This window comes from Cherax quadricarinatus, chromosome 44, assembly GCF_038502225.1.
Source record: "Cherax quadricarinatus isolate ZL_2023a chromosome 44, ASM3850222v1, whole genome shotgun sequence".
NCBI lineage: Eukaryota > Metazoa > Arthropoda > Malacostraca > Decapoda > Parastacidae > Cherax > Cherax quadricarinatus.
The window spans coordinates 14,463,179-14,487,848 of record NC_091335.1 but is presented as its reverse complement, the minus strand read 5'-3'; the positions used below and the strand labels follow the sequence as shown (position 1 = coordinate 14,487,848).

The 24,670-nt window shown below is 38.8% G+C and overlaps 1 protein-coding gene across 1 annotated transcript; it reads right to left on the bottom strand.

Annotated features, from left to right (window-relative positions):
* Positions 1-1,009: 1,009 nt before the first annotated feature.
* On the bottom strand, positions 1,010-24,533 carry Ip259 (NSA2 ribosome biogenesis factor-like IP259). The gene is made up of 6 exons (XM_053789158.2): positions 24,386-24,533; positions 17,704-18,628; positions 13,021-13,117; positions 12,800-12,886; positions 5,765-5,895; positions 1,010-1,168 (listed from the first exon to the last, which is right to left on the bottom strand). Exons 2-6 carry the CDS (start codon positions 18,478-18,480, stop codon positions 1,025-1,027), a joined length of 1,236 nt encoding a protein of 411 aa, XP_053645133.1. The 5' UTR covers positions 18,481-18,628; positions 24,386-24,533; the 3' UTR covers positions 1,010-1,024.
* Positions 24,534-24,670: the final 137 nt, after the last annotated feature.

Here is a 24,670-nt window from a genome sequence, read left to right as displayed (position 1 = left end):
GGTATACCTCCCTGGCCAGTGCATGAAATTACCGCCTCCCTTTCTTCCTCAACATTTAAAAGTTCCTCAAAATATTCTCGCCATCTACCTAATACCTCCCTCTCCCCATCTACTAACTCCCCTACTCTGTTTTTAACGGACAAATCCATACTTTCCCTAGGCTTTCTTAACTTGTTTAACTCACTTTAAAATTTTTTCTTATTTTCATTAAAATTTCTTGACAGTGCCTCTCCCACTCTTTCATTTGCTCTCCTTTTGCACTCTCACCACTCTCTTCACCTTTCTTTTACTCTCCATATACTCTGCTCTTTTTATAACACTTCTGCTTTGTAAAAACCTCTCGTAAGCTACCTTTTTCAATTTTATCACACCCTTTACTTCATCATTCCACCAATCACTCCTCTTTCCTCCTGCCCCCACCCTCCTATAACCACAAACTTCTGCCCCACATTCTAATACTGCATTTTTAAAACTATTCCAACCCTCTACACATTCAACATTATTACATTCATGGAAGAAAAGCTAAGTTTATAGGGGGTCATACAGAACCTGTAGATTTAGTAGCCATTCTGTTTAGGTGTCGATATTTAGTGCATAGAGGGGTAACATTAGATTTTTAATGTTCATGGTCCAAGAGGATCATGTGCAAAAAGACTTCATATAGTACAAGTTCTCCAGCAGTGAAAAGTTGGGTCCTACATTACGATTATAGCTAAATTAAATTAATAAGCTTTTACATAAATGAAGCACAGATTTCTAGTGTCAATTCTTGACATCTTCATATAACTGGTTTATAACTCAAGAAATCGTAATGACGGGCTGGAGTTTTGAGACTATGACCGCGGGTTCAATCCCGGCCGGGGGTATGGTTTAACTGGTTTATAAGCTTGTGCACTCTGTATTAGGCATATAGTACAGTACTTTCACAAAATTTCGTAGTCTTATTTCTCTACCATAAAGTGTAAAACTACAGGTTGAGGAATATATATATATATATAAAAAATAGTAGTACTTGGGGAGACCTTTATTCAGGCTTGTTGAAAACAAAAGTCAGGTGACATCGGCCGCAATATTGGCGGTCAAACATGTTTGCCATGAATACACCTGCTCCACACTCTTCACTAGGGCACTCGCGCCTCTGACGGGTAATCTTGCCATTGTCATCCACCTGAAAAGATATTTTTACTTCAGTTTATAATATTCCAAACAAGCCTAAGAAAAAAAAATATTTTTTTTTTTTTTTCAACAAGTCGGCCGTCTCCCACCGAGGCAGGGTGACCCAAAAAAGAAAGAAAATCCCCAAAAAGAAAATACTTTCATCATCATTCAACACTTTCACCACACTCGCACATTATCACTGTTTTTGCAGAGGTGCTCAGAATACAACAGTCTAGAAGCATAAACATATAAAGATACACAACATATCCCTCCAAACTGCCAATATCCCAAACCCCTCCTTTAAAGTGCAGGCATTGTACTTCCCATTTCCAGGACTCAAGTCCGACTATATGAAAATAACCGGTTTCCCTGAATCCCTTCACTAAATATTACCCTGCTCACACTCCAACAGATCGTCAGGTCCCAAGTACCATTCGTCTCCATTCACTCCTATCTAACACGCTCACGCACGCTTGCTGGAAGTCCAAGCCCCTTACCCACAAAACCTCCTTTACCCCCTCTCTCCAACCCTTTCGAGGACGACCCCTACCCCGCCTTCCTTCCCCTATAGATTTATATGCTTTCCATGTCATTCTACTGTGATCCATTCTCTCTAAATGACCAAACCACCTCAACAACCCCTCTTCTGCCCTCTGACTAATACTTTTATTAACTCCACACCTTCTCCTAATTTCCACACTCCGAATTTTCTGCATAATATTTACACCACACATTGCCCTTAAACAGGACATCTCCGCTGCCTCCAACCGTCTCCTCGCTGCTGCATTTACCACCCAAGCTTCACACCCATATAAGAGTGTTGGTACTACTATACTTTCATACATTCCCTTCTTTGCCTCCATAGATAACGTTTTTTGACTCCACATATACCTCAATGCACCACTCACCTTTTTTCCCTCATCAATTCTATGATTAACCTCATCCTTCATAAATCCATCCGCCGACACGTCAACTCCCAAGTATCTGAAAACATTCACTTCTTCCATACTCCTCCTCCCCAATTTGATATCCAATTTTTCTTTATCTAAATCATTTGACACCCTCATCACCTTACTCTTTTCTATGTTCACTTTCAACTTTCTACCTTTACACACATTCCCAAACTCATCCACTAACCTTTGCAATTTTTCTTTAGAATCTCCCATAAGCACAGTATCATCAGCAAAAAGTAACTGTGTCAATTCCCATTTTGAATTTGATTCCCCATAATTTAATCCCACCCCTCTCCCAAACACCCTAGCATTTACTTCCTTTACAACCCCATCTATAAATATATTAAACAACCATGGTGACATTACACATCCCTGTCTAAGACCTACTTTTACCGGGAAGTAGTCTCCCTCTCTTCTACACACCCTAACCTGAGCCTCACTATCCTCATAAAAACTCTTTACAGCATTTAATAACTTACCACCTATTCCATATACTTGCAACATCTGCCACATTGCTCCTCTATCCACTCTATCATATGCCTTTTCTAAATCCATAAATGCAATAAAAACTTCCCTATCTTTATCTAAATACTGTTCACATATATGCTTCAATGTAAACACCTGATCTACACATCCCCTACCCACTCTAAAACCTCCTTGCTCATCCGCAATTCTACATTCTGTCTTACCTCTAATTCTTTCAATTATAACCCTACCGTACACTTTTCCTGGTATACTCAGTAAGCTTATTCCTCTATAATTTTTACAGTCTCTTTTGTCCCCTTTCCCTTTATATAAAGGGACTATACATGCTCTCTGCCAATCCCTAGGTACCTTCCCCTCTTTCATACATTTATTAAACAAAAGTACCAACCACTCCAACACTATATCCCCCCCTGCTTTTAACATTTCTGTCATGATCCCATCAGTTCCAGCTGCTTTACCCCCTTTCATTTTACGTAATGCCTCACGTACCTCCCCCACACTTACATTCTGCTCTTCTTCACTCCTAAAAGATGGTATACCTCCCTGACCAGTGCATGAAATTACTGCCTCTGTTTCTTCCTTAACATTTAAAAGTTCCTCAAAATATTCTCGCCATCTACCCAATACCTCCATCTCCCCATCTACTAACTCCCCTACTCTGTTTTTAACTGACAAATCCATATTTTCCCTAGGCTTTCTTAACTTGTTTAACTCACTCCAAAATTTTTTCTCATTTTCATTAAAATTTCTTGACAGTGCCTCTCCCACTCTATCATCTGCTCTCCTTTTGCACTCTCTCACCACTCTCTTTACCTTTCTTTTACTCTCCATATACTCTGCTCTTCTTATAACACTTCTGCTTTGTAAAAACCTCTCATAAGCTACCTTTTTCTCTTTTATCACACCCTTTACTTCATCATTCCACCAATCACTCCTCTTTCCTCCTGCCCCCACCCTCCTATAACCACAAACTTCTGCCCCACATTCTAATACTGCATTTTTAAAACTATTCCAACCCTCTTCAACCCCCCCACTACTCATCTTTGCACTAGCCCACCTTTCTGCCAATAGTCGCTTATATCTCACTTATATATATATATATATATACTGTAGGGTGTTGAAAGTGAATATAGACAACAAGAGTAAGGTGATGAGGGTATCAAACAATTTAGATACCCAATTTTTATCTATCACACCGGAAAGCAGGAGTATGGAAGAAGTACATGTTTTCAGATATTTGGGAGCTGACTTGTCAGCAGATGGGTTTATGAAGGATGAGGTTAGCCATAGAACTGATGAAGGAAATAAGGCAAGTGGTGCATTGAGATATCTGTGGAAACAAAAAGTTATCCATAGAGGCAAAGGGAATGTACCAACACACTTATATGGGTGTGAAGCTTGGGTTGTAAATGCTGTAGCAAGGAGGCAGTGATGTAATGTTCTGTCTAAGAGCAATGTGTGGAGTAAATATTATGCAGAGAATTCAGTGTGTGGAAATTAGGTGGTGTGCAGTTATTAAAAGTATTAGTCAGAGGGGTTGTTGAGGTGGTTTGGTAATTCGCAGAGAATGGTAAAGGTGGTTTTGTGTGTGAGGGGCTTGGAGTTCAGCAAGCGTGTGAGCATGCTGCATAGGAGTGGATGGAGACTAATGGTTTTTGGGACCTGATGAGCTGTTGGAATGTGAGCAGGCTAATATTTTCTGAAGGTATTCAGGGAAACCGGTTAGCCAGACTCGAGTCCTGGAAATAGGAAGTACAATGCCTGCACTTTAATGGAGGGGTTTGGGATGTTGGCAGTTTGGAGGGACTTGTAAACTGTCACACCTGAGCACCTCTGCAAAGACAGTGATTATGTACGAGCGATGGTGAAGGTATGTTGAATGACGATGAAAGTATTTTTTTTCTTTCTTTTTGGGTCACCCTACCTCAGTGGGAAACGGCCAATGTGTTACTACTGAAGCCTTGGTGCTGTGATAAATACACTGAAAATAAGAGTCCTTAAGAGATATGCATACATTGTACACAATTAGATCAATGAAAAAAATAAGACACTGTAAAGTGTTTGCTGCCATGTGGCTCAGCTGTGTCCATGTTGCTAGTCATTTCTACATTGACTTTCAGTGTTTGCATTACTGATTTTTCATGCAAGAAGCACTAAAGCCATAGGGGTCATACAGAGCCCTGGAGAATGGAAAGCAAGAGTTCATTTCAAGAAAAGGGAGGGCAGTTCCAATTCCTTGGAGCAAGATTCCCTTACTGGTCAGACACCTCCCCCAAAAGTTTTTATTTTTGATTGCCACTGGGTGTGATAAAGCTAGCAAGAAAAACTTCTAAAATTGTTAAGCCATTGAGATATTAGTTTATATACGAACATAACTGAAAGGACCATTATATAGTACAGCTCTAACTCCTCTAGGGAGGGACCTTGATGCTAGCAAGGGGATCTCAATCAAAGGAATTGGAACTACCCTCCCTTTTCTTGTATTAAACCTGATTACATCCCATTACTACAGGCACTGTATGACCCCAATTGGCTTAGCACTTCTCCTTAATAACAGCCATAACTAAGCCTTAGTTTAGTTGTGTATGACTGCCTATCCTCATTAACTGCTATAAATAACCTGAGGTCTGAATGTAACATGCTTATGTATGAGGCCAGACATGTGTACTAATTAATGACAAAGGAATTAAAGTATTTTGGTTTGTCAAACAAAATTTTAAAAGCCATTGTTAGAAGAGACTTAGCAGATGAGTCTGAAGTATACAGCAGATATGAAGTAGCAGTTCCACTGACCATCATAATGATACAAGAACCTAAGCTAGGAAGGTCCAATTTACACCCACTCATGTACTTGTTTAACATATATTTACAGCAACACAAGGTTTATCTTCAATGATGCTATTTACAATAACCCTACTTTTACCACATGTTCTTCAGTTTATTTTCGATTCTTGTCTTAGACACCATACTCAAAGATGTAACTACTGTTTTAATCGATAGTCAACTGCATGAAGATATACAAACTAAACGTGTATGTATAAAAAACTATCAAATGCACTACTTATACATGATTTTGTTGGGATCTACAATCACAATGTGTGATTGGCAGCATGTCTGATGCTCACCATGAAGTCAAATGCAAACCACTATGAAAAATATAAACTAACCTTGTAGTACTTCAACACTGCCAGCTTAACTTTCTTATGCTTATGCTTGATTTTCTTTGGGGTAGTATAATTCTTCTTCTTACGCTTCTTGGCACCTCCACGGAGGCGCAAAACCAAGTGAAGTGTTGATTCTGTAAAAAGCATGAAAAATTAATTATACTGCTAAACACCTTAGCAACTCATACATACACTATCAATACTGTACAGGAATCTTCCCACAATATACCTCATCATTCAGAGGATCCTCACACTCAGTATGCTGAAGCAGCATTTAAAACCATTTAACCTTTTCAGGGTCAGAACCCCTGATCTGAGAACTGCTCTTGGCTGAATAAAAAAAATCATGAAATAGAATCTTTTTCCGAAGGCAACGAAACCAAAGGTACAAAATTTGATGAAAACTCACGGAATTGCAAAGTTAGTGGCTCGGCGATATTTACACATCGGTGATTTCACCCACTGAGCTTTATTTTTGGCCAATTCCAGTGTTCCATCCAGTCTACTAGATTGCTATTTTGCACGTATTTCTTTATTCTACTGACTGACTATGAGAAACCACCCATTTACTTATTTCAACTAACCAATAAAGTGATAAGAAATTGGTAATTTGGGTCCAGAATAAACAATGTAGACATTCCTGGAACTAAAAAAAATTTTCTCTGTTCATTAGTTATGTCCTCAGGCCTCTCCTATATTATGCTGGCTTTCAATTTTGAATTTTTATTCACACAAAAAATAGATTTACTGTTATGCAGACTGAATTATTGTAATAACTGTATAAATAATGTCAGCGCACCTGTGGACACGTATTAGACCGACCAGTTGGACGTGTACTGGACGAGTAATTTAATTTCTGTACTCTGGAATGTCAGCAAAAATCGAACATTTCCACTACTATGAGCTCAATTTCAAGTTACTTTCAGTTGTGAAACCAATCAAAATAATTGTTTCTGTAATATATATTCCATTCTATTACACAAGACCAAGAAGCTGATAACACTACAAAAATCACATGAATGTACACTGTTAAGTCACTGTTTTAAACCAAAAACATGGTTGTATTTTTTTCCCCATTATGCACAGCTTGCTGCAGGATTTTTTTTTATATGGTGCACACTTACCGCATAGATACAGTCCCTCTCTCTCATATCTAAGCCTAAATTTACAGCTCACAGCTTACCTGAGTGAGCTGAGGTCATGGCATAGTACTACCCCAATAGAGTTGAGCATTCCCAAAAGTTGGGATACCTGTCTCCTCTTGGTAGGAAATCACCATGTCATAATGAATAAGTTGCATATTATAGCCTCCCACAACAGTTCAAGGAACAGCTACTGAAAATTGATTACTGTTTGGAAAACCTTCCAGCTCCATCCCCAAACATCTTCCTGCTTGGTGATTTCAACCTAAGGCATACAAAATGGAAGAATGTAGCAAATAATGTTATAGCTGAAACAATCCCTGGTGGTAGCACAGATGAAAGGTTACACACACATGAGCTACTAAGTCTGCAAAAAACACACCTTAAGCCAGCAGATAGTGGAGCCAACAAGACTAGAAAACACACTTGACCTTATCTTCACAAATAATGAGGACCTGATAAGAGAAATAAGAATATCAAAAAACAACTAATTCCAATCACAACCTAATCAAAGTCCAGATGTGCATGCATAGGGGTCCTGATCAGCAGAATGCATGTACCTGTGAAGGTGTCTTCACAAAATACAACTTCAAGAACAAGAACATCAACTGGGACCAGGTAAACCATGTCCTGAACGAAACACGTTGGGAAGATGTCTTAAATGACACGGATCCAAACCAGTGCCTTGAACGGATCAACTTCCTGGCAGCCAAAGCATGTTCTAGGCATATTCCCCTAAGAAAGAAGAAGAGCAGGAGTAAACTGGAGAGAGAAAGACGCTCCCTCTACAGAAGACGACGAAGAGTCACTGAGCTCCTCAGGAGTGCTAGAATATCTGATACACGAAAGGAGGCACTGACCAGGGAAGTGGAAACTATTGAACTTAAGTTAAATGACTCTTACAGGAACCAGGAGAGACAGGAGGAGCTTAAAGCTATTAGTGAAATTGAAAGAAATTCAAAATATTTCTTTTCATATGCCAAAAACAAGGCAAATACCACATCTAGTATCAGGCCCTTAGACAGGATGGGACTTACACAGATGACAACAAGGAAATGAGTGAAATACTGAAATCCCAGTACGACTGTGTTTAGTGAATCACTAATCGGTCTGAGGATCGACGATCCAAATGATTTCTTCATGAATGAGCCTCAAAACTCCATAAATGTATGCCAGATTTCCGACATTACCCTAACTCCGACAGATTTCGAAAAAGCCATTGACAACATGCCCATGCATTCAGCCCCGAGCCCAGACTCGTGGAACTCTGTTCTCATTAAGAACTGCAAGAAACCCCTCTCGCGTGCCCTAAGTACACTCTGGAGCAGCAGCTTGGACATGGGTGAAATTCCACAGTCACTTAAAACAACAGATATAGCCCCACTCCATAAAGGTGGCAGCAAAGCATTAGCTAAGAACTATAGACCAATAGCTCTGACGTCCCACATCATAAAAATCTTTGAAAGAGTGCTAAGAAGCAGGATTGCAAATCACCTGGATTCCCAAAATCTGCACAATCCAGGGCAACATGGGTTCAGGGCAGGTCGCTCCTGCCTCTCACAACTACTGGATCACTATGATATGACCTTGGATGCACTGGAAGAAAATCAGAATGCAGATGTAATATACACATACTTTGCAAAAGCATTTGACAAATGCGATCATGGCGTAATAGCCCATAAAATACGTGCTAAAGGAACAACTGGGAAAGTGGGGAGATGGATCTTCAACTTCCTAACAAATCGAACACAAAGAGTAGTGGTCAACAGAGTTAAATCGGAGGCTGCCATAGTGAAGAGTTCTGTTCCACAAGGCACAGTACTCGCCCCCATCTTATTCCTTATCCTCATATCAGACAGAGATGCATCACAGCACCGTATCATCCTTTGCGGATGATACTAGGATCTGCATGAGGCTGTCATCTGCTGAAGACGCGGTTAACCTCCAAGAAGATATAAACAAAGTTTTCCAGTGGGCAACGGTAAACAATATGATGTTCAATGAGGACAAATTCTAACTACTCCGTTATGAAAAACTGGAGGAGATAATAACTAGAACAGAGTCTACTACAGACTCTGGCCATACAATAGAGCTGAAAAATAATATAAGGGACCTGGGAGTAGTAATGTCTGAGGATCTCACTTTCAAGGATCACAACAGTGCCACGATCGCACGTGCAAAGAAAATGATAGGATGGATAATGAGAATGTTCAAAACGAGAGATGCCAAGCAAATGATGATCCTTTTCAAATCACTTGTTCTCTCTAGGCTGGAATACTGCTGTACATTAACATCTCCATTCAAAGCAGGCGAAATCGCAAATCTAGAGTGTACAGAGATCCTTTACTGCACGTGTAAGTTCTGTCAAGCACCTTAACTACTGGGAACGCTTGGAAGCACTCGACTTGTACTCGTTGGAATGCAGGAGGGAGAGATATATCATAATATACACTTGGAAAATCTTGGAAGGAATGGTCCCAAACCTGCACACAGAAATCACTCCCTACGAAAGTAAAAGACTGGGCAGGAGATGCAAAATGCCCCCAATAAAAAGTAGGGGCGCCATTGGTACACTAAGGGAAAACACTATAAGGGTCCGGGGCCCAAGACTGTTCAACAGCTTCCCATCAAGCATTAGGGGAATTGCCAATAAACCCCTGGCTGCCTTCAAGAGAGAGCTGGAGAGATACCTAAAGTCAGTGCCAGATCAGCCGGGCTGTGGCTCGTATGTTGGACTGCGTGCGGCCAGCAGTAACAGCCTAGTTGGTCAGGCCCTGATCCATCGGGAGGCCTGGTCATGGACCGGGCCGCGGGGGCGTTGATCCCCGGAATAACCTCCAGGTAACCTCCCATACTAAATGTTACTGTCATGCCAAAAAAATTCATACAATACTTGCAACTGGGCAAATAAAAGGGTTCATTTGTTTCAAGCATAAATTTACAAGTTATGAAAATAGACTTTAAATATAGTCACCCAAGTTTGGGTGACACCCCCCTCCCCCCCCCCCCCCAAAAAAAATCACCATCACTGTCCTACCAGAGGCACTGATATTACAGCTTAAATCCCATCCAAACTACCATATCCCTATCCCTCAGAGTGCAGGCACTGTACCTCCTACCTCCAAGACAAGTGCAGCTAACTGGTTTCCCAGAGTCTCTTCATGAATGTGACCTTGTTCACACTCCAACAGCATGTCAAGTCTTAAAACATACCTCACCTAATAACATTTATACTGCTCTCCACTGAAAATCTTTAGATTCCCTTTAGCTTTGTTTAACTTAGGCTTTAGAGCTAGGATATCCAGCTTCTTTTCATCCACAACATTCACCATCAACTATCTGTACTACCTTGATATACATTCAAACATACCAACTTTAAAGGTTCTTCTTTTTAAATTTAGCAATTTAATACAGGAGTCGCGAGTCCTTCGTCCCCAGCATTTTAGTCGCCTTTTATGATGTACAGTGGTCCCTCAATAATCGTCCGGCCTGAAAGTCGTCCATTTCGGAAATAGTCCTGTTTTTTCCGTCAAAATATTGGCTCAGAAATGGTCCGGTAACTCGCTAATAGTCCTTCATCCCAGACGCGTATGCACGGTCTGAGCGGCCTCGAGCCGCCTCAGCCTTTCCTTCCCAGCCAGTGTGCCATTGTTTACCAGTGAGCGACGGTCCCCTCACGTGCTCCAGTGAAATATTTCATATTTCATTTTAGTGCTTGCAAGTTATTTAAGTGCTAAATAAGCTACCATGGCTCCAAAGAAAGCTCCTAGTGCCAAGCCTTTGGTAAAGAAGGTGAGAAATACGATTGAATTTAAGAAAAACATCATTGAACAATATGATAGTGGCGTACGTGTGGGCGAACTGGCCAGGATGTATAACAAATCCCGTACAACCATATCTTCCATCATAGCCAAGAAAAAGGAAATCAAGGATGCTGTTGTTGCAAAGGGGGTAAATATGCTGACAAAAATGAGATCACCAGTACTCAAAGATGTTGAGAAGTTATTATTGGTGTGGATAAATGAGAAACAATTAGCAGGAGACAGTCTTATGACGTCGCTTATTTGTGAAAAGGCTAGGCAGTTGCATGACGATTTGGTAAAGAAATTACCTGCAACTAGTGATGATGTGAGTGAATTTAAGGCTAGCAAAGGCTGGTTTGAGAGATTTAAGAAGCGTACTGGCATACACAGTGTGGTAAGGCATGGTGAGGCTGCCAGTTCGGACCACAAGGCGGCTGAAAAATATGTGCATGAATTCCAGGAGTACATAGAGGCTGAAGGACTGAAACCTGAACAAGTGTTCAATTGTGACGAAACAGGCCTCTTTTGGAAGAAAATGCCAAAGAGGACCTTCATTACACAAGAGGAAAAGGCAATGCCAGGACACAAGCCTATGAAAGACAGGCTGACGCTAATGTTCTGTGCTAATGCTAGTGGGGATTTCAAAGTGAAGCCATTACTAGTGTACCATTCTGAAAATCCCAGTGTGTTCAGGAAAAACAATGTTATGAAGAGTAAATTGTGTGTGTTTTGGAAATCTAATAGTAAGGCATGGGTCACGAGGGAAATTTTTGTAGAGTGGTTCAATGAAGTGTTTGGCCCTAGTGTGAAGATTTACCTCCTGGAAAAGAAATTGGATCTCAAGTGCCTCCTAGTAATGGACAATGCACCTGCTCATCCTCCAAACTTGGATGACCTAATTCTGAAGGAGTTTGGGTTCATCACAGTAAAGTTCTTGCCCCCGAATACCACTCCTCTCCTCCAACCCATGGACCAGCAGGTCATTGCAAACTTTAAAAAACTCTACACCAAAGCAATGTTTGAAAGGTGCTTGAATGTGACCTCAGACACTCACTTGACCCTACGAGATTTTTGGAAAGAACATTTCAGTATTCTCCATTGTGTAAGCCTTATAGGTAAGGCTTGGGAGGGAGTGACTACAAGGACTTTGAACTCTGCTTGGAGAAAATTGTGGCCAGATTGTGTCCACAAGAGGGATTTTGAAGGGTTTGGGGCTGACCCTGATGAACCTATGTCAGTTGTTAAATCCATTGTGGCACTGGGGGCTTCCATGGGGTTGGATGTGAGTTTGGAGGTTGTGGAAGAGTTGGTGGAGGACCACAACAAAGAGCTAACCACTGAGGAGCTGCAAGAGATTCAGCAGGAACAGCAACAGATGGCAGCTCTGAATCTTGCTGCAGAGGAGGAAGGTGCCCTCTTCAGAAATTAAGGAGATTTTTGAAATGTGGGGTAGGATGGAAAGATTTATGGAGAAACATCACCCAGAGAAGGATGTTGCAAGCCATATCGGCAACTTGTACAGTGACAGTCTTGGCCCATTTTAGGGAAGTTTTAGAGACGCCAGAAACAGAGCTCTCTGGACAGTTTTTTTGCGAGAGAGGACTCCAGTGACTCTCAAGGTGGTCCTAGTGGCATTAAGAAACAGAAGAGAAGTAACCCCAGAAAAGCAATGGGTACCCAAGGTGTTGATGGAAGGGGATTCCCCTTCCAAACAGTAATTCATCCAATCAGTCTCCTTCTCCAGTCTTCCATACACAAAGAAGAATTGCCAATAAAGGTAAGTGTTATTCTGTTAATGTTTAATTCATCATGTGCCAATGTATTGTTTATGTACTACATCTATATTTCATGTAAAAAAATTTGTTTTTTTAATACTTCTGGGTGTCAGGAACGGATTAATTGAATTTACATTATTTCTTATGGGGAAAATTGATTCGTAAATCGTCCATTTCGATAATAGTCCCACTTCCAGGAACGGATTACGGACGATTGAGGGACCACTGTACCTGGCTTTTGGAGGGAGGATTCTTCTCCACTTCCCCACATGAAATGGGATAGTGAAGAACCTATACAAAAAACATGCATAAACTCACCTTTCTGAATGTTATAATCCGACAGAGTGCGACCATCCTCAAGCTGTTTGCCAGCAAAAATCAGACGCTGTTGGTCAGGCGGTATGCCTGTAGACAAAAAGAAGTTTGAGGTTTCTTATGGTAGGGGTGACAGGCAAATAAAATAATGTTAGCTACTCATTATCCCATTTTTTTGCATGACAGATTAATAAAAAGTCATTTCATGAAAAATAATTACACACCTTCCTTGTCCTGAATTTTGGCCTTCACATTTTCAATGGTATCAGATGGTTCGACCTCAAGAGTGATGGTCTTTCCAGTTAATGTCTTCACAAAAATCTGCATCTTCCCTGTCTGTCAAGAATGTTTTTTTATTAAAATTACCATAATGAAATTAAACTGATTATGCAGTGCTGTAGTTATATTTTGAGGAAGTGCTAAACCCATTAGGGTCATACAGCACATGGGGAATGAGAGGCAATAAGGTTGAGAAAAGCAAGAGAACAGTAGATTTAATTCCTTAGATCAAGACAAGAGCCCTTCCAGTATTAAGGAGGCGACGAACCTTTCTTTAGTGATAAATTTGAAATTGAAAAATTATGGAAAACTGTTTTCTTAGCAAAAAAAAAAAAAAAAAAAAAAAAAAAAAAAAAAAAAAAAAAAAAAAAAAAAAAATAGTGCATAATTCTGACATGCTGATGGAATCAGCTTGTTTCTATTTCTAAGTATGTTTTTCCACAAATGTAATTTTTTGTTCTTACTGTCAGCAAGAGGACATGTTGGCAATTAGTGGTTTTTTTTTTACTCCAAAAATTACAATGTTTATGATTGTTTCATTCTAAATATTCTACATGGCAACTTCTGCGAGGTGTAGAGTGAAATGAGCGGTGATATTGTCCCTCAGTAGCCTGCAGGCTGTCAACAAGGACGGAGGGGTGCAACACTTTTTTTTTTTTTTGGGGGGGGGGGGGGGGGGGGTAAAAATAGATTTACATAGAACATAATTAGGAATAACTCAGGAGTAAGTTATTGGTATTGTTTTCCCTCTCATTCGAAGAGTATTTATAGGAGCATCATGACTTTCACACAGTGAGGAATGATGGTTCTATTGAATTACATAGTAGGTTTGCAATGTGTGTTTTACTGTTTTTTTTTTATTTCTTCCAAAACAGTTCTTAAAAAAAAAAATCAACCTTTTGTATAATGCAATCTATTGACATTTCACTCAAAAACGTCTGTGTAATCAGATTACCTAACTATCTATTAACTGATGTCAACTAGAACATTGTAAGTCTTACCAATTTTGTAGGCAGCTAGATTTGAGCCCCCATAGAATAGGGCACTATTTTTTTTTCTAAGGAAAAAGTGTTACTAAAAACAGTGTCTACGTTTCAAATGTTGTTTAATTTATGTTGGTATACTGAACTCCCTCCACAAAATGCTCAATCATTGACTGCAATGATTAGATAACTGAACAAGCCATAATCCATACACGACCCACCCTTTTGCACTACTGTATATCCTTATGCGTGAAGATTTACGTCAGATAAATTGAAGGTGCATTGTAGCATGTAGCTTATTTTTAAAGCTGCCTCACGCACTAACTGCATTGATGCTACTTGCCAGCTTGCTCCACAAACCTACAAATCAACTGCAAAGCCAGTATTACACCTGTGAAGAAACATTAAACTAACAAGAGGATATACAGCACCTGGGAATTGGGTAGAAGCCAGAATTTATCTATCAAATCAAGAACCCTTCTTCAGCATCAAGGTACAGTACTCCCAGTGAAGAACAAAAAGCCGTCATTTCCATTAGTCCTTAATTATTAGTAATTTTTAATTGCAGTCAAATTAACTAGGATACAAAAACATGATTATTACATTTAAGGGCAAGTGCTAAACAAAGGAGTCATACAATGCCACACAAACTAAATAATGTACATCTTAAAGTTACTAACTGCAAAAAGGATTTAGGAGTTCTGGTTAGCAGTAATCTGAAACCACGACAATAGTGCATAAGTGTCCACAATAAAGCGAACAGAATCCTTGGCTTCATATCAAGAAGCATAAATAATAGAAGTCACCAAGTTGTTCTTCAACTCTCTACATGTTTGGTTAGGCCTCATTTAGATTATGTTGCACAGTTCTTGTCACCGTATTACAGAATGGATATAAATGCACCGGAAAATGTTCAAAGGAGGATGACAAAGCTGATCCCATGTATCAGAAATTTCCCCCCGAGGATAGACAAGAGGGCCCTGAATCTGCACTATAGAAAGGCGTGGAATTTGGGGGATGTGATTGAGGTGTATAAATGGAAAACAGGAATAAAGGGAATGTACTAAATAGTGGTAAAAATATCTAGCCAAGAAAGGACTTGCAGCATTGGTTTCAAGTTGGAAAAATTAAGATTCAGGAAAGATACAAGAAAGCACTGGTTTGGTAACAGTTGTGGATGAGTGGAACAAACTCCAAGTACCATCATAGAAGCTAAAACGTTGTATAGTTTCAAAAATAGGTTAGATAAATACAAAGAGCGGGTGTGAATTAGACGAGACTAGCTTGTACTAGTAAGTCTGATGCTGTACTCCTTAACCCTTTGACTGTCGCAACCCCCAATCCTGAGGTGTCTCCTGGTGTCGCAAAATTTAAAAAAAAAAAAAATAATAATTTTTTCTTATGAAATGATAGAGAATCTTTTCCCGATTGTAATGACACCAAAAAAAAAAAACGAAATTTGATGGAAAACTGACGGAATTATGCTCTCGCCAAGTTAGCGACCTCGGCGCTGTTTACAAATCGGCGATTTCGCCCACTTTGAGCCCTATTTTCGGCTAATTCCATTGTTCCAGTCGCCCAAACTCATAGCTATTTCTTTAGAACTCCATTTTTTCTATTGATTGAGTGCAAGAAGCTGCCCATTTACCAATTTCAATTACCTAATAATGTGGTCAGAAATTTGCAATTTGGCCAATTTCACGAAAACTAAAAATATGACAATTTCAAAATAAGGTCCAGAATGAACAATGCAGACATTCTTGGCTCTAAAATAACATTTTCTTTGCTCATCAGTCATGTCTCCAGGCCCCTCTGATATTACTCTTGCTTTCTATTTTGAATTTTTATTCAAACAAAAAATAGAAGACTTACTATTATGCAGACTACTGCAATACTGGAATATTATTATTGTATAAATAACATCAACCCATTCATGACTGCATATTAGAATGGCTAGTTGGACATTGATTGGACAATGGCATCATTTGTTTACTTTTGAACATTGGCAAAAATCAAACATTTCCCCTACTTTGAGCTCCATTTCTAGGTTCTTTTTATAGTAAAATCAATCAAAATCACCTCTATTTCTATAATATGTTTTCCATTCTATCAAATGAGACCAAGAAAACGAGAATACAACCATAAATATTATATGAAAATAGACCACAAAGACGGCATTTTATTTAAAAAAAAAAAAAAAAAAAAAAAACACGGAGTTTTTTTTTTTCTCATTATGCACTGCATGATCCAGGATTTTTTTTATATGGTGCACACTGACCACACAGACCCATTCTCTCACATGTGGGCCTACCAGCTTTCTCCTGCTTGATTTGAAGCCGCTAGAATTTATGAGTATATATACGTCAAACACGGTACCTCGTAAGACGTATATATACGGCCGCGACAGTCAAAGGGTTAAGTGGATGTGACCTGACCTGACTTGGTTGGAACATTGACTTAGGCCAGGAGACTTGGACCTGCCTTGCATAGGCCAGTAGGCCTCTTGCAGGCCTACTGGAATGATACTCTGATATTACATAACCCTTGAGGGTCCAGACCACCAATCTGAAGTGTCAATAGGGTCCAAGAATTTTCACTTTATTTTTTTTTCTTATGAAATGGTGGAGAATCTTTTCTGAATGTAATAAAACAAAGTATGAAGTTTAATGGAAAAACTGACGAAATTACGCTATCACGAGTTTTGTCGTCAGCAATATTTATGCAGTGGCAATTTTGCCCAGTTTGTCGCCTATCTTAAGCCAATTACATTTTTCCAGCTGACCAAATTCTTAGCTGTTTCGCTAGTATGACTTCTATTTCATCGATTGAGCACAAGGAACTGTCCAACCATTTCAACTACCCTACCCAGAAATTGGTAATTTGACCAATTTCACACAAATTTCAAAGTAGGGTCCAGAATAAACAATGTTCATTAGTTACGTTTCCAGGCTTTACACATGAACTCCATTCTGATGTTTTATTCACACCAAAAACCAGAAATTTACTGTTGAGCAATACTGTAATAATTGTATAAATAATAATTGTGCATTTCTAAACACATTAGACCCACCAGTTGATGTGTATAGGACAAAATCAAACATTTCCTCTGCTGCTTTGAGCTCAATTTCAAGCTATTATCAGTTCTAAAACCAATCAAGACAATTATTTTTGAAATATATCTTCCATTCTATCAAATGAGACCAAGAAACCATGAATACACCCTTTAAAACCACACAAAAATACACAGCAAAGTTGCTGTTTTAAACAAAAAACATGATCAGTTTTTTCTCATTATGCACTGCGTGCTGCAGGATTTTTTTTTTATATGATGCACACTTACCACACAGACCCATTCTCTTATATCTAGGCCCAAATTATCTGAGTGAGCAGAGTTCATCACATACTGTAGTATGTACTATGGCATGGACCCTAGCCTTAAACCTGTAGAGCAATGACATGGGGTGAAACTCTTGAAACTCTATAAAGGTAAGGTATCCTCAAGGGGTTAAGAATTAGTAAAGAGGGGCAGTCACATCTGTAACTCAAAGGACCAAGGGAAAAAGAAACAATAGTTTCATTATTTTTATTTAATCAAGTGCAGGTTTGTGGATAAAATGCATATTGGACAATACCAGCATATTAAACTAAAAGAACAGCATTAATGCATCCATCATTTTCTGGATTATTTGTAACTTGTGCATATTTACCCCATACCACTTTTCCACTTTGCGTGACAAGTCCAAGTTCACTAATATTGACTTCAATAACTGTGCCTTTTGTAATTACACCAAGAGTGGTGTACATTGTTGAGCTTGGATTTTTCTTTACACCAATAATAGGAAGACAAAATGTAGCTTTCAATTCTGGATGGGTGACATGAGCCTTTTTAAATCTTAAAGCCATTGGTCGGATAAATCTTTCAAATTTTGGTGGCTTCCTCGTGAACTGATCCCCGACAAATGTTACTTTAGTAACCAAACGTTTCCAAGCTTTTGCTTTTCTTTTACCAGTCTTTACAACTCTGAAAACTTCTGCCTCAGACTGTGCCCGAACTTTAGGTATAGGAACATCCCATTTGCCTGCCTTTTCTTTCCTCTTCTGCTTAATCATATTAGATAAAATCTTGGCACGAGACTGTCCCTCACGATCCAATAGGTAAGAAGGCACTGCTCCTTCGGGAACAGCTTCAGAATCCTTTTGTTTGCTTAGCTTCTCTTCATGAGCTCTAATGGTTTTCTTCATTTGAATCTTTTCTGAATGGCGCTGTTTATGATAGAGCTTTGCCTTCAATCCAAAGAGCTTCTTTGCTTTTGCAGATCTTTCATGTCCTTGACGGGCCTCCCTCTTTCTTTTGCGTTCTTCATAATCAAGTCGCTGGCCATGGCGCTTGCGGTGAAGTTCAATGTGTTCGTTCTGTGGCATTGTGTTAAGTGTGGAAACTGACTAATTCAAGTCGGTAACAGTAATTTGTTTCCCTGTTCGATTCCAAAGTAGCCAGTCCACGTTTATTGTTTGGAATTCGGTGAATAGTCACATGTGGGTCTGGATAGCGTTGCAAAGACACCAGCACCTGGGAAGACGAGGAGGCAAGTTAGTAAGCACTCCAGTCTTTCCCAACCAAACTCAAAGCTTAATCGGGTACAGTATGAGTGTAAAAGTAATGGTGGGAGATATGAATTTATGTATTTTAATAAGGCTATTTGAGGCTTTTTCAAGCAAAACAATGCATAAAAAGCCAACAAACGTATAACTGCATTGGTAAGTATATAAATACAGAAAAAGTAATATATTTCATGGGTGTTCCAGGAAGCTAGACAAGAAGAACCAATACTGATTCATTTTCATCTTATAACAGTTTACAAATGCACTGGAAAATGTAGTAAAGGATAAGTCCCCTGCACTAAGAATCTCTCCTATGAGGTTACATTAAGAGCACTTAACTTTCACTTACAATGTAAATTGGAGATATGGTTAAAAGTGTAAAGAATGGGAATAAATAAATGGGATATGAAAAACAAAAAAAATTTAAGGGGATTCAATTCAAGACAGATTCTGACTTAGGAAGGATACATGAAAACAGGCAATGCAGCCGAGTTACAGATAAGTGGGAGTGAGCGAGTGCAATTGAAGCAAAAATTTACCCTGCATTGTTTTAAAATAGGTTAAAGAAAATTGTTCAAAGAACAGGGTCTGCCTCTTACAGGCTGATAAGACTACTACAATGCTCTTCTGTTTTTATGCAGTCAAGTACTGTTCATCACAATTACCCACAAAAAAAAAATAAATAAATAAATGTAGTACTGATATGTATTTCTTTCACCTTAAGGTCATTCTGAAGTTGAAAGACATGTACTACTCATTTCTTGAAGTTTAATCACATTTACCCAGCATTGACAATTTATCAGTTAACACACTCACCATTACCCTAACTGCATCTGTACTGTCATTAGTTAAATTAAATGGAAAACAGCTCCACTCATCTACAACTCAAGCCAAAGTTAACAGTATCCAACAGTGTCAATCTAGATCTGCACAGCCTTAAAACATTGTCCTAGGTAATGCTGGACACTTCTATATAGCTACCCTCATCCTGTCTTACCATTCAAAACAAGCTCAGCACTGATAGAAAGATGAAAGAACTGTTCTGTTTTCCAGCAATTAAGTGGTTTAAAACCAGAGAAACAAAGGCAAATTTTTTTTAGATAAATAGCTAGAATGGAGGAAATGAACAACTAATTGTTTCTGCAGGAAGCATTATTGTAACAACCATGCTTAGTTTGATTTGAAATTTGGATATGCCATCTGAAAACCCCATTTTGAGGAATGGTGCAACCTCTCACATAAGAATACAATATGTATAAGCTTTTCAGCTTTGTAGGCTAGTAGCTGCATGGTCTGATATAAGACCAGGACCTCCTAACCACAAACTAGTAGATTTTACTACTACCATATTGTAGATAGATGAATGGACTAGTGTCCATCAACACATGGACAACAGATACATCATCAGTAAGCACAGTTGTACAGACAGCTCAATGCCACTAGACTGGAAGACATCACATTCTTATCTCTTCTATATCCACAGCAATTCCAGCCATTTTTACCCCCTCTCCACCTTCCCTAATCTTTCAAACATTTTATATTAAAATAAGGAAAGGGTTAAATTTTTAAGAAAGTATTGTCCGTTTTCTTTCGTCCCTTCTCCACACTTGTTGGTCAGGATGCCAAGGTGCATGGCAGAGTAAATGTAGCCTTTATAGCATTTCAAACAGTCCACCATGCCATCTCAAGGTGACCCATGTACTCAGTGCATGACCTATGTTATAAGCCTCATACATTCAATGTAAGCCTTCTTAGCCTCTCTCAGAATGCTTTTGCAAATGTAAACTATTTAGCGCATATTAATAAATTTATTACAATATAAGTACCACTGTCCTTGTATTTCTAATAAAAATAAGTAGAAGAGGCACTTGCCCTGGTGGTCCTTAGCACCAACTGCAGATCCAGGTCACCTACTGGCCCAAGGCAGTCAGGTCCAGCTCACACCTACTCAAGTATTTGCCTAACCTATTTTTTAAAACTACATGTTTCAGCTTCAATGACACTATTCAGGAGTTTGTTATATACTCATCTACAGCTGTCACCAAACCAGAGCTTTCTTATACCCTTTCTAAATCTAAACCTTTCCAACTTTAAACCATTGCCGAGTCCTGTCTTGGTTAGATACATTCAGCATGTTAATTACATCCCCTTTATTCCTGTTTTCCATTTATATACCTCAATCACATCCCCCCTAATTCTACACCTTTCTAGGAGTGCAGATTCAGGGTCCTCAGTCTATCCTTATAGGAAAGACTTCTGATCCATGGGATCAACTTTGTCATCATCCTTTGTACGTTTCCCAGCGCATTTATATCCAGAACTGTGCAGCATAATCTAAGAGTCCTATCCAACAATATACAGAGTTAAGGAAGAATCTGAGAATTCCTGTTATTTATACTTCTTGATATTCATTAGATAAAATAATCTCTGCCTATACAGGATATTCATACAAGAACTAAAAAAAAAAAAAACAAGGGTCAGTGGAGAAGACCTACTGGCCTATACTAGGCAGGTCCAATTCTCACCCACCCACACTCACTTGTGTACTTTAACGTAGTTTTAAGAGCTACTTAATGTTCTAACTTCTAATTAGCAAACCAGTGTTTTCCTCTTATATAAAATTTTTTCCAACTTTAACCCATTGCTCAGTCCTGACTGTTAGATATTTTTAGCACATTATATATGTACCTTTAATTATTTGTCTTCTATTATACACTTCAATCATATTTCCTCATTGGATATGCCCTCTCCAGAGTGCAGATCCAATGTCCCTAGTCAATCCTTGTAGGAAAGGTTTCTGATACACAGGATCAACTTTTAATACCTCTCTATGTTCTCCAGTGCATTTATCTCCATTATGTAATACAAAGACTAGAACTGCACAGCCTAATCAAGGCCTTACCATGGATATATAAAGCTGAAGTATAACCTGAGGACTCCTATTGTTTATACTTCTTGAAATAAGGCCAAGAATTCTATTAGCTATATTATGAACACTTATGCATTGTTGTCTTAGTTTAACCCTTAAACTGTCCAAACATAGATCTACGTTTTTCCAACATTTGAAAGTATGCAAAAAAAGTAGATCTTTTTTTTTTTTTTTTTTTAAATTTGAAAACGTGTAAAAAAAACTTTGATCTACATTTTTGTTATATTTGAAAATGTAAAAAAAAAAAGTAGATCTACTTTTGGAGCACTACGCATGTGAATATAGATCTGCTTGGACAGTTTAAGGGTTAAGATTACTGATAAACAGAACTCCGAATCTTTTTAACATTCTGGTCTCCATATTACTGGGATATTATTTGTGCCTTGTGCGAAGACTGACAGGCAATAACTTTCAAGAGGAAATTGGACACATACCTCTACCAAGTACTAGATCAACCAGCGTGTGACAGATACAAGGGCCAGCAAGCCGCTGGTAGCAAGAACCTATTTCAACACAACAGATCAAAATGTCTAAGACAGCATTACGACGGCACTGCTGTAATTTCCAGCTGTCTCAATGGTGTATGTAGTTCAGAAAAGAAATTCCACAAGCAGTGCACGTTTACCATTTCACTAGCAAGCTAAACTTAGCACTAATTGTGTCCTCAGTATTCAAATAGTGGCAGAATTCTTTGCCACAATCCAAAAGTTTTACAACTTGTCAGTGTGAATACCTTCAGTCCCCTTACCACCAGCCGGGTTCTGCTGTGGAATTTGGTCAGTCTCGTCATAACTTCAAGAAAAATGCTGTAAAAATTCATGGAAAGGTATATGGCAAAATGTAATTCATTTGCATGAAGTAACTGCACTGATATGCAACACTCACATCATTTACAAGAGTTTGGTATTGATTCTGAACTTTAAGTCAGATAACTTCATAAATAATGCAAATGTACATATATTTACTTTTCTGCCGTACACAGGCCTGTAAAAGAATTAAACAGGCTATTTTCAAGAAAACTCATGTAGCATACTAAAAGGGTTCATCAGCACTGGATCCTCAAGATGCTACATATCTAGGGGAAATATTGTATTCTGGAGATGGCATTTAACTATGGTAAAGGAAAAATTTAAATGTCGACCCACAGTAAAAAAAAAGAAAGAAAAATAGGGTCATACTGTCACAACTCCACTTGAATTTGTTATGCTCAGACCATGCTGTGATTCTTTCATAGATCTATAGAAGCGTGTGTGCATCCTTGTAAGTACATAATTAACCTTATTCAGAAACAGGTACACACAAGTACAATTATCATACAGTTTAACATATGTAAATTACTTACGAGAGTAAAATTAATCTATTGTACATTTTCTTCCTGTATAATGACCCTTCAGGGCTTAGCACTTAATTTTACTATATCTTCCTGTACATCACTGCATTAGTAAGGCTGTTATAGTGATGACAAGTTATATACTATGTATTTTCATGTAATTATTGTTCATATTCTTTGGTATCAACATTTGTTCTATCACTATTATAAAGTGTGAATAAAAAAAACTTTAGAATCTAAACATTGCTCTCTTAATTTATCTGTAATATACAATCTAATTAAAAAAATGCATTTGCTCTGCAAATGCCAGTTCCCTAGCCACCCATGGAAATAATTCACTGACATTTTTGGATTATCCTAGGCAATTTACATGTATTACTATGTATGATAATTGTACTTATGTGAACCTGTACCTAAAACTTACAGTCCCCACAAAAAAAAAAATCTTGGTGCTGCCCCAAGCAAGCAGCAAGCAGCCTAAAAACAATATTTTCCACTATTACATTTGTACGATATAGTGCAAGTACATAAAGGAACCGCAGCAGGCCTATAGGCCCATGGTGGCCTGGTGGCTAAAGTTCCCGCTTCACACACGGAGGGCCCGGGTTCGATTCCCGGCGGGTGGAAACATTCGACACGTTTCCAAACCTGTTGTCCTGTTCACCTAGCAGCAAATAGGTACCTGGGTGTTAGTCGACTGGTGTGGGTCGCATCCTGGGGGACAAGATTAAGGACCCCAATGGAAATAAGTTAGACAGTCCTCGATGATGCACTGACTTTCTTGGGTTATCCTGGGTGGCTAACCCTCCGGGGTTAAAAATCCGAACGAAATCTTATCTTATCTTATCTTACTGTACTGCCCATTCCCACTATGTACCTATCCAACCCATTTTTAAAACTACCCAAAGTTTTCGCTGCAATAACGTTAGTTACTCGGGAAGTTTCACTCATCCACATTACCACAACACTAATTTTCTATATACTTTTTAAACCCAAAAATTTCCAGCCTGAACCAATACCATAAATACACGACTATAATGGTTAATTTGTAAACCACTTCACAATATTTGTCATGCATAAATAAGTACATCGTATAATTCAAATAAATTCACATAGAAGCACTGCAGCAGGCCTACTGGCCGGGTGGTCCAACGTAGGCAGGTCCAACTCACCCACCCACGTGTAGTAATATATTTAGGGGAGACTCTAAACCCTTATGGATTATACAGCTCTTGAAGAATGGGAGGCAATCAGATTCGACCCAAGGAAACGGGATGCCAAGTTCCATTATTCCTCGAATCAAGAGCCTCAGAGCAGCATCAAGGAACCTCCCGTGCAGGCAGGAACATGGTCACCCCCTAACATCAAGTATAATTATCTCCCGGGTAAGCCACATATAACCCCTTCATACAGTTGCACAGTGAAAACAAGCACATCAGATACCACATGGAAGGTAGTAATCTCACCTAGGGCAGCAGATGAAGCAACAACGTGAAAGAGTGAGGTGAGTGTAGTCACACCTCACCAGCAGCTACACCACAAGGACCAGCCTCAACACACTCACTCTTGGTTCTTAATACACTGCAACACCATCATTAAATAAAACACATTACTCATATATTTTATATAGAAAATAATTAATCTATGATTTTTTTTATTCTATAATATAATCATTTATCACTTCACAACATATATTTACTACATATATATATAGAAACCTTGGTACAATAAAAAGTAAATCTTCCTAATAA

Coding starts and splice junctions, on each gene's coding strand:
- Ip259 (XM_053789158.2), bottom strand. CDS start 18,480: ATGCCACAGAACGAACACATTGAACTTCACCGCAAGCGCCATGGCCAG. Junction 12,887..13,020: donor CAAAATTCAGGACAAGGAAG/GTGTGTAATTAT, acceptor TTTTGTCTACAG/GCATACCGCCTGACCAACAG. Junction 5,896..12,799: donor GGATTATAACATTCAGAAAG/GTGAGTTTATGC, acceptor TGCTTTTTACAG/AATCAACACTTCACTTGGTT.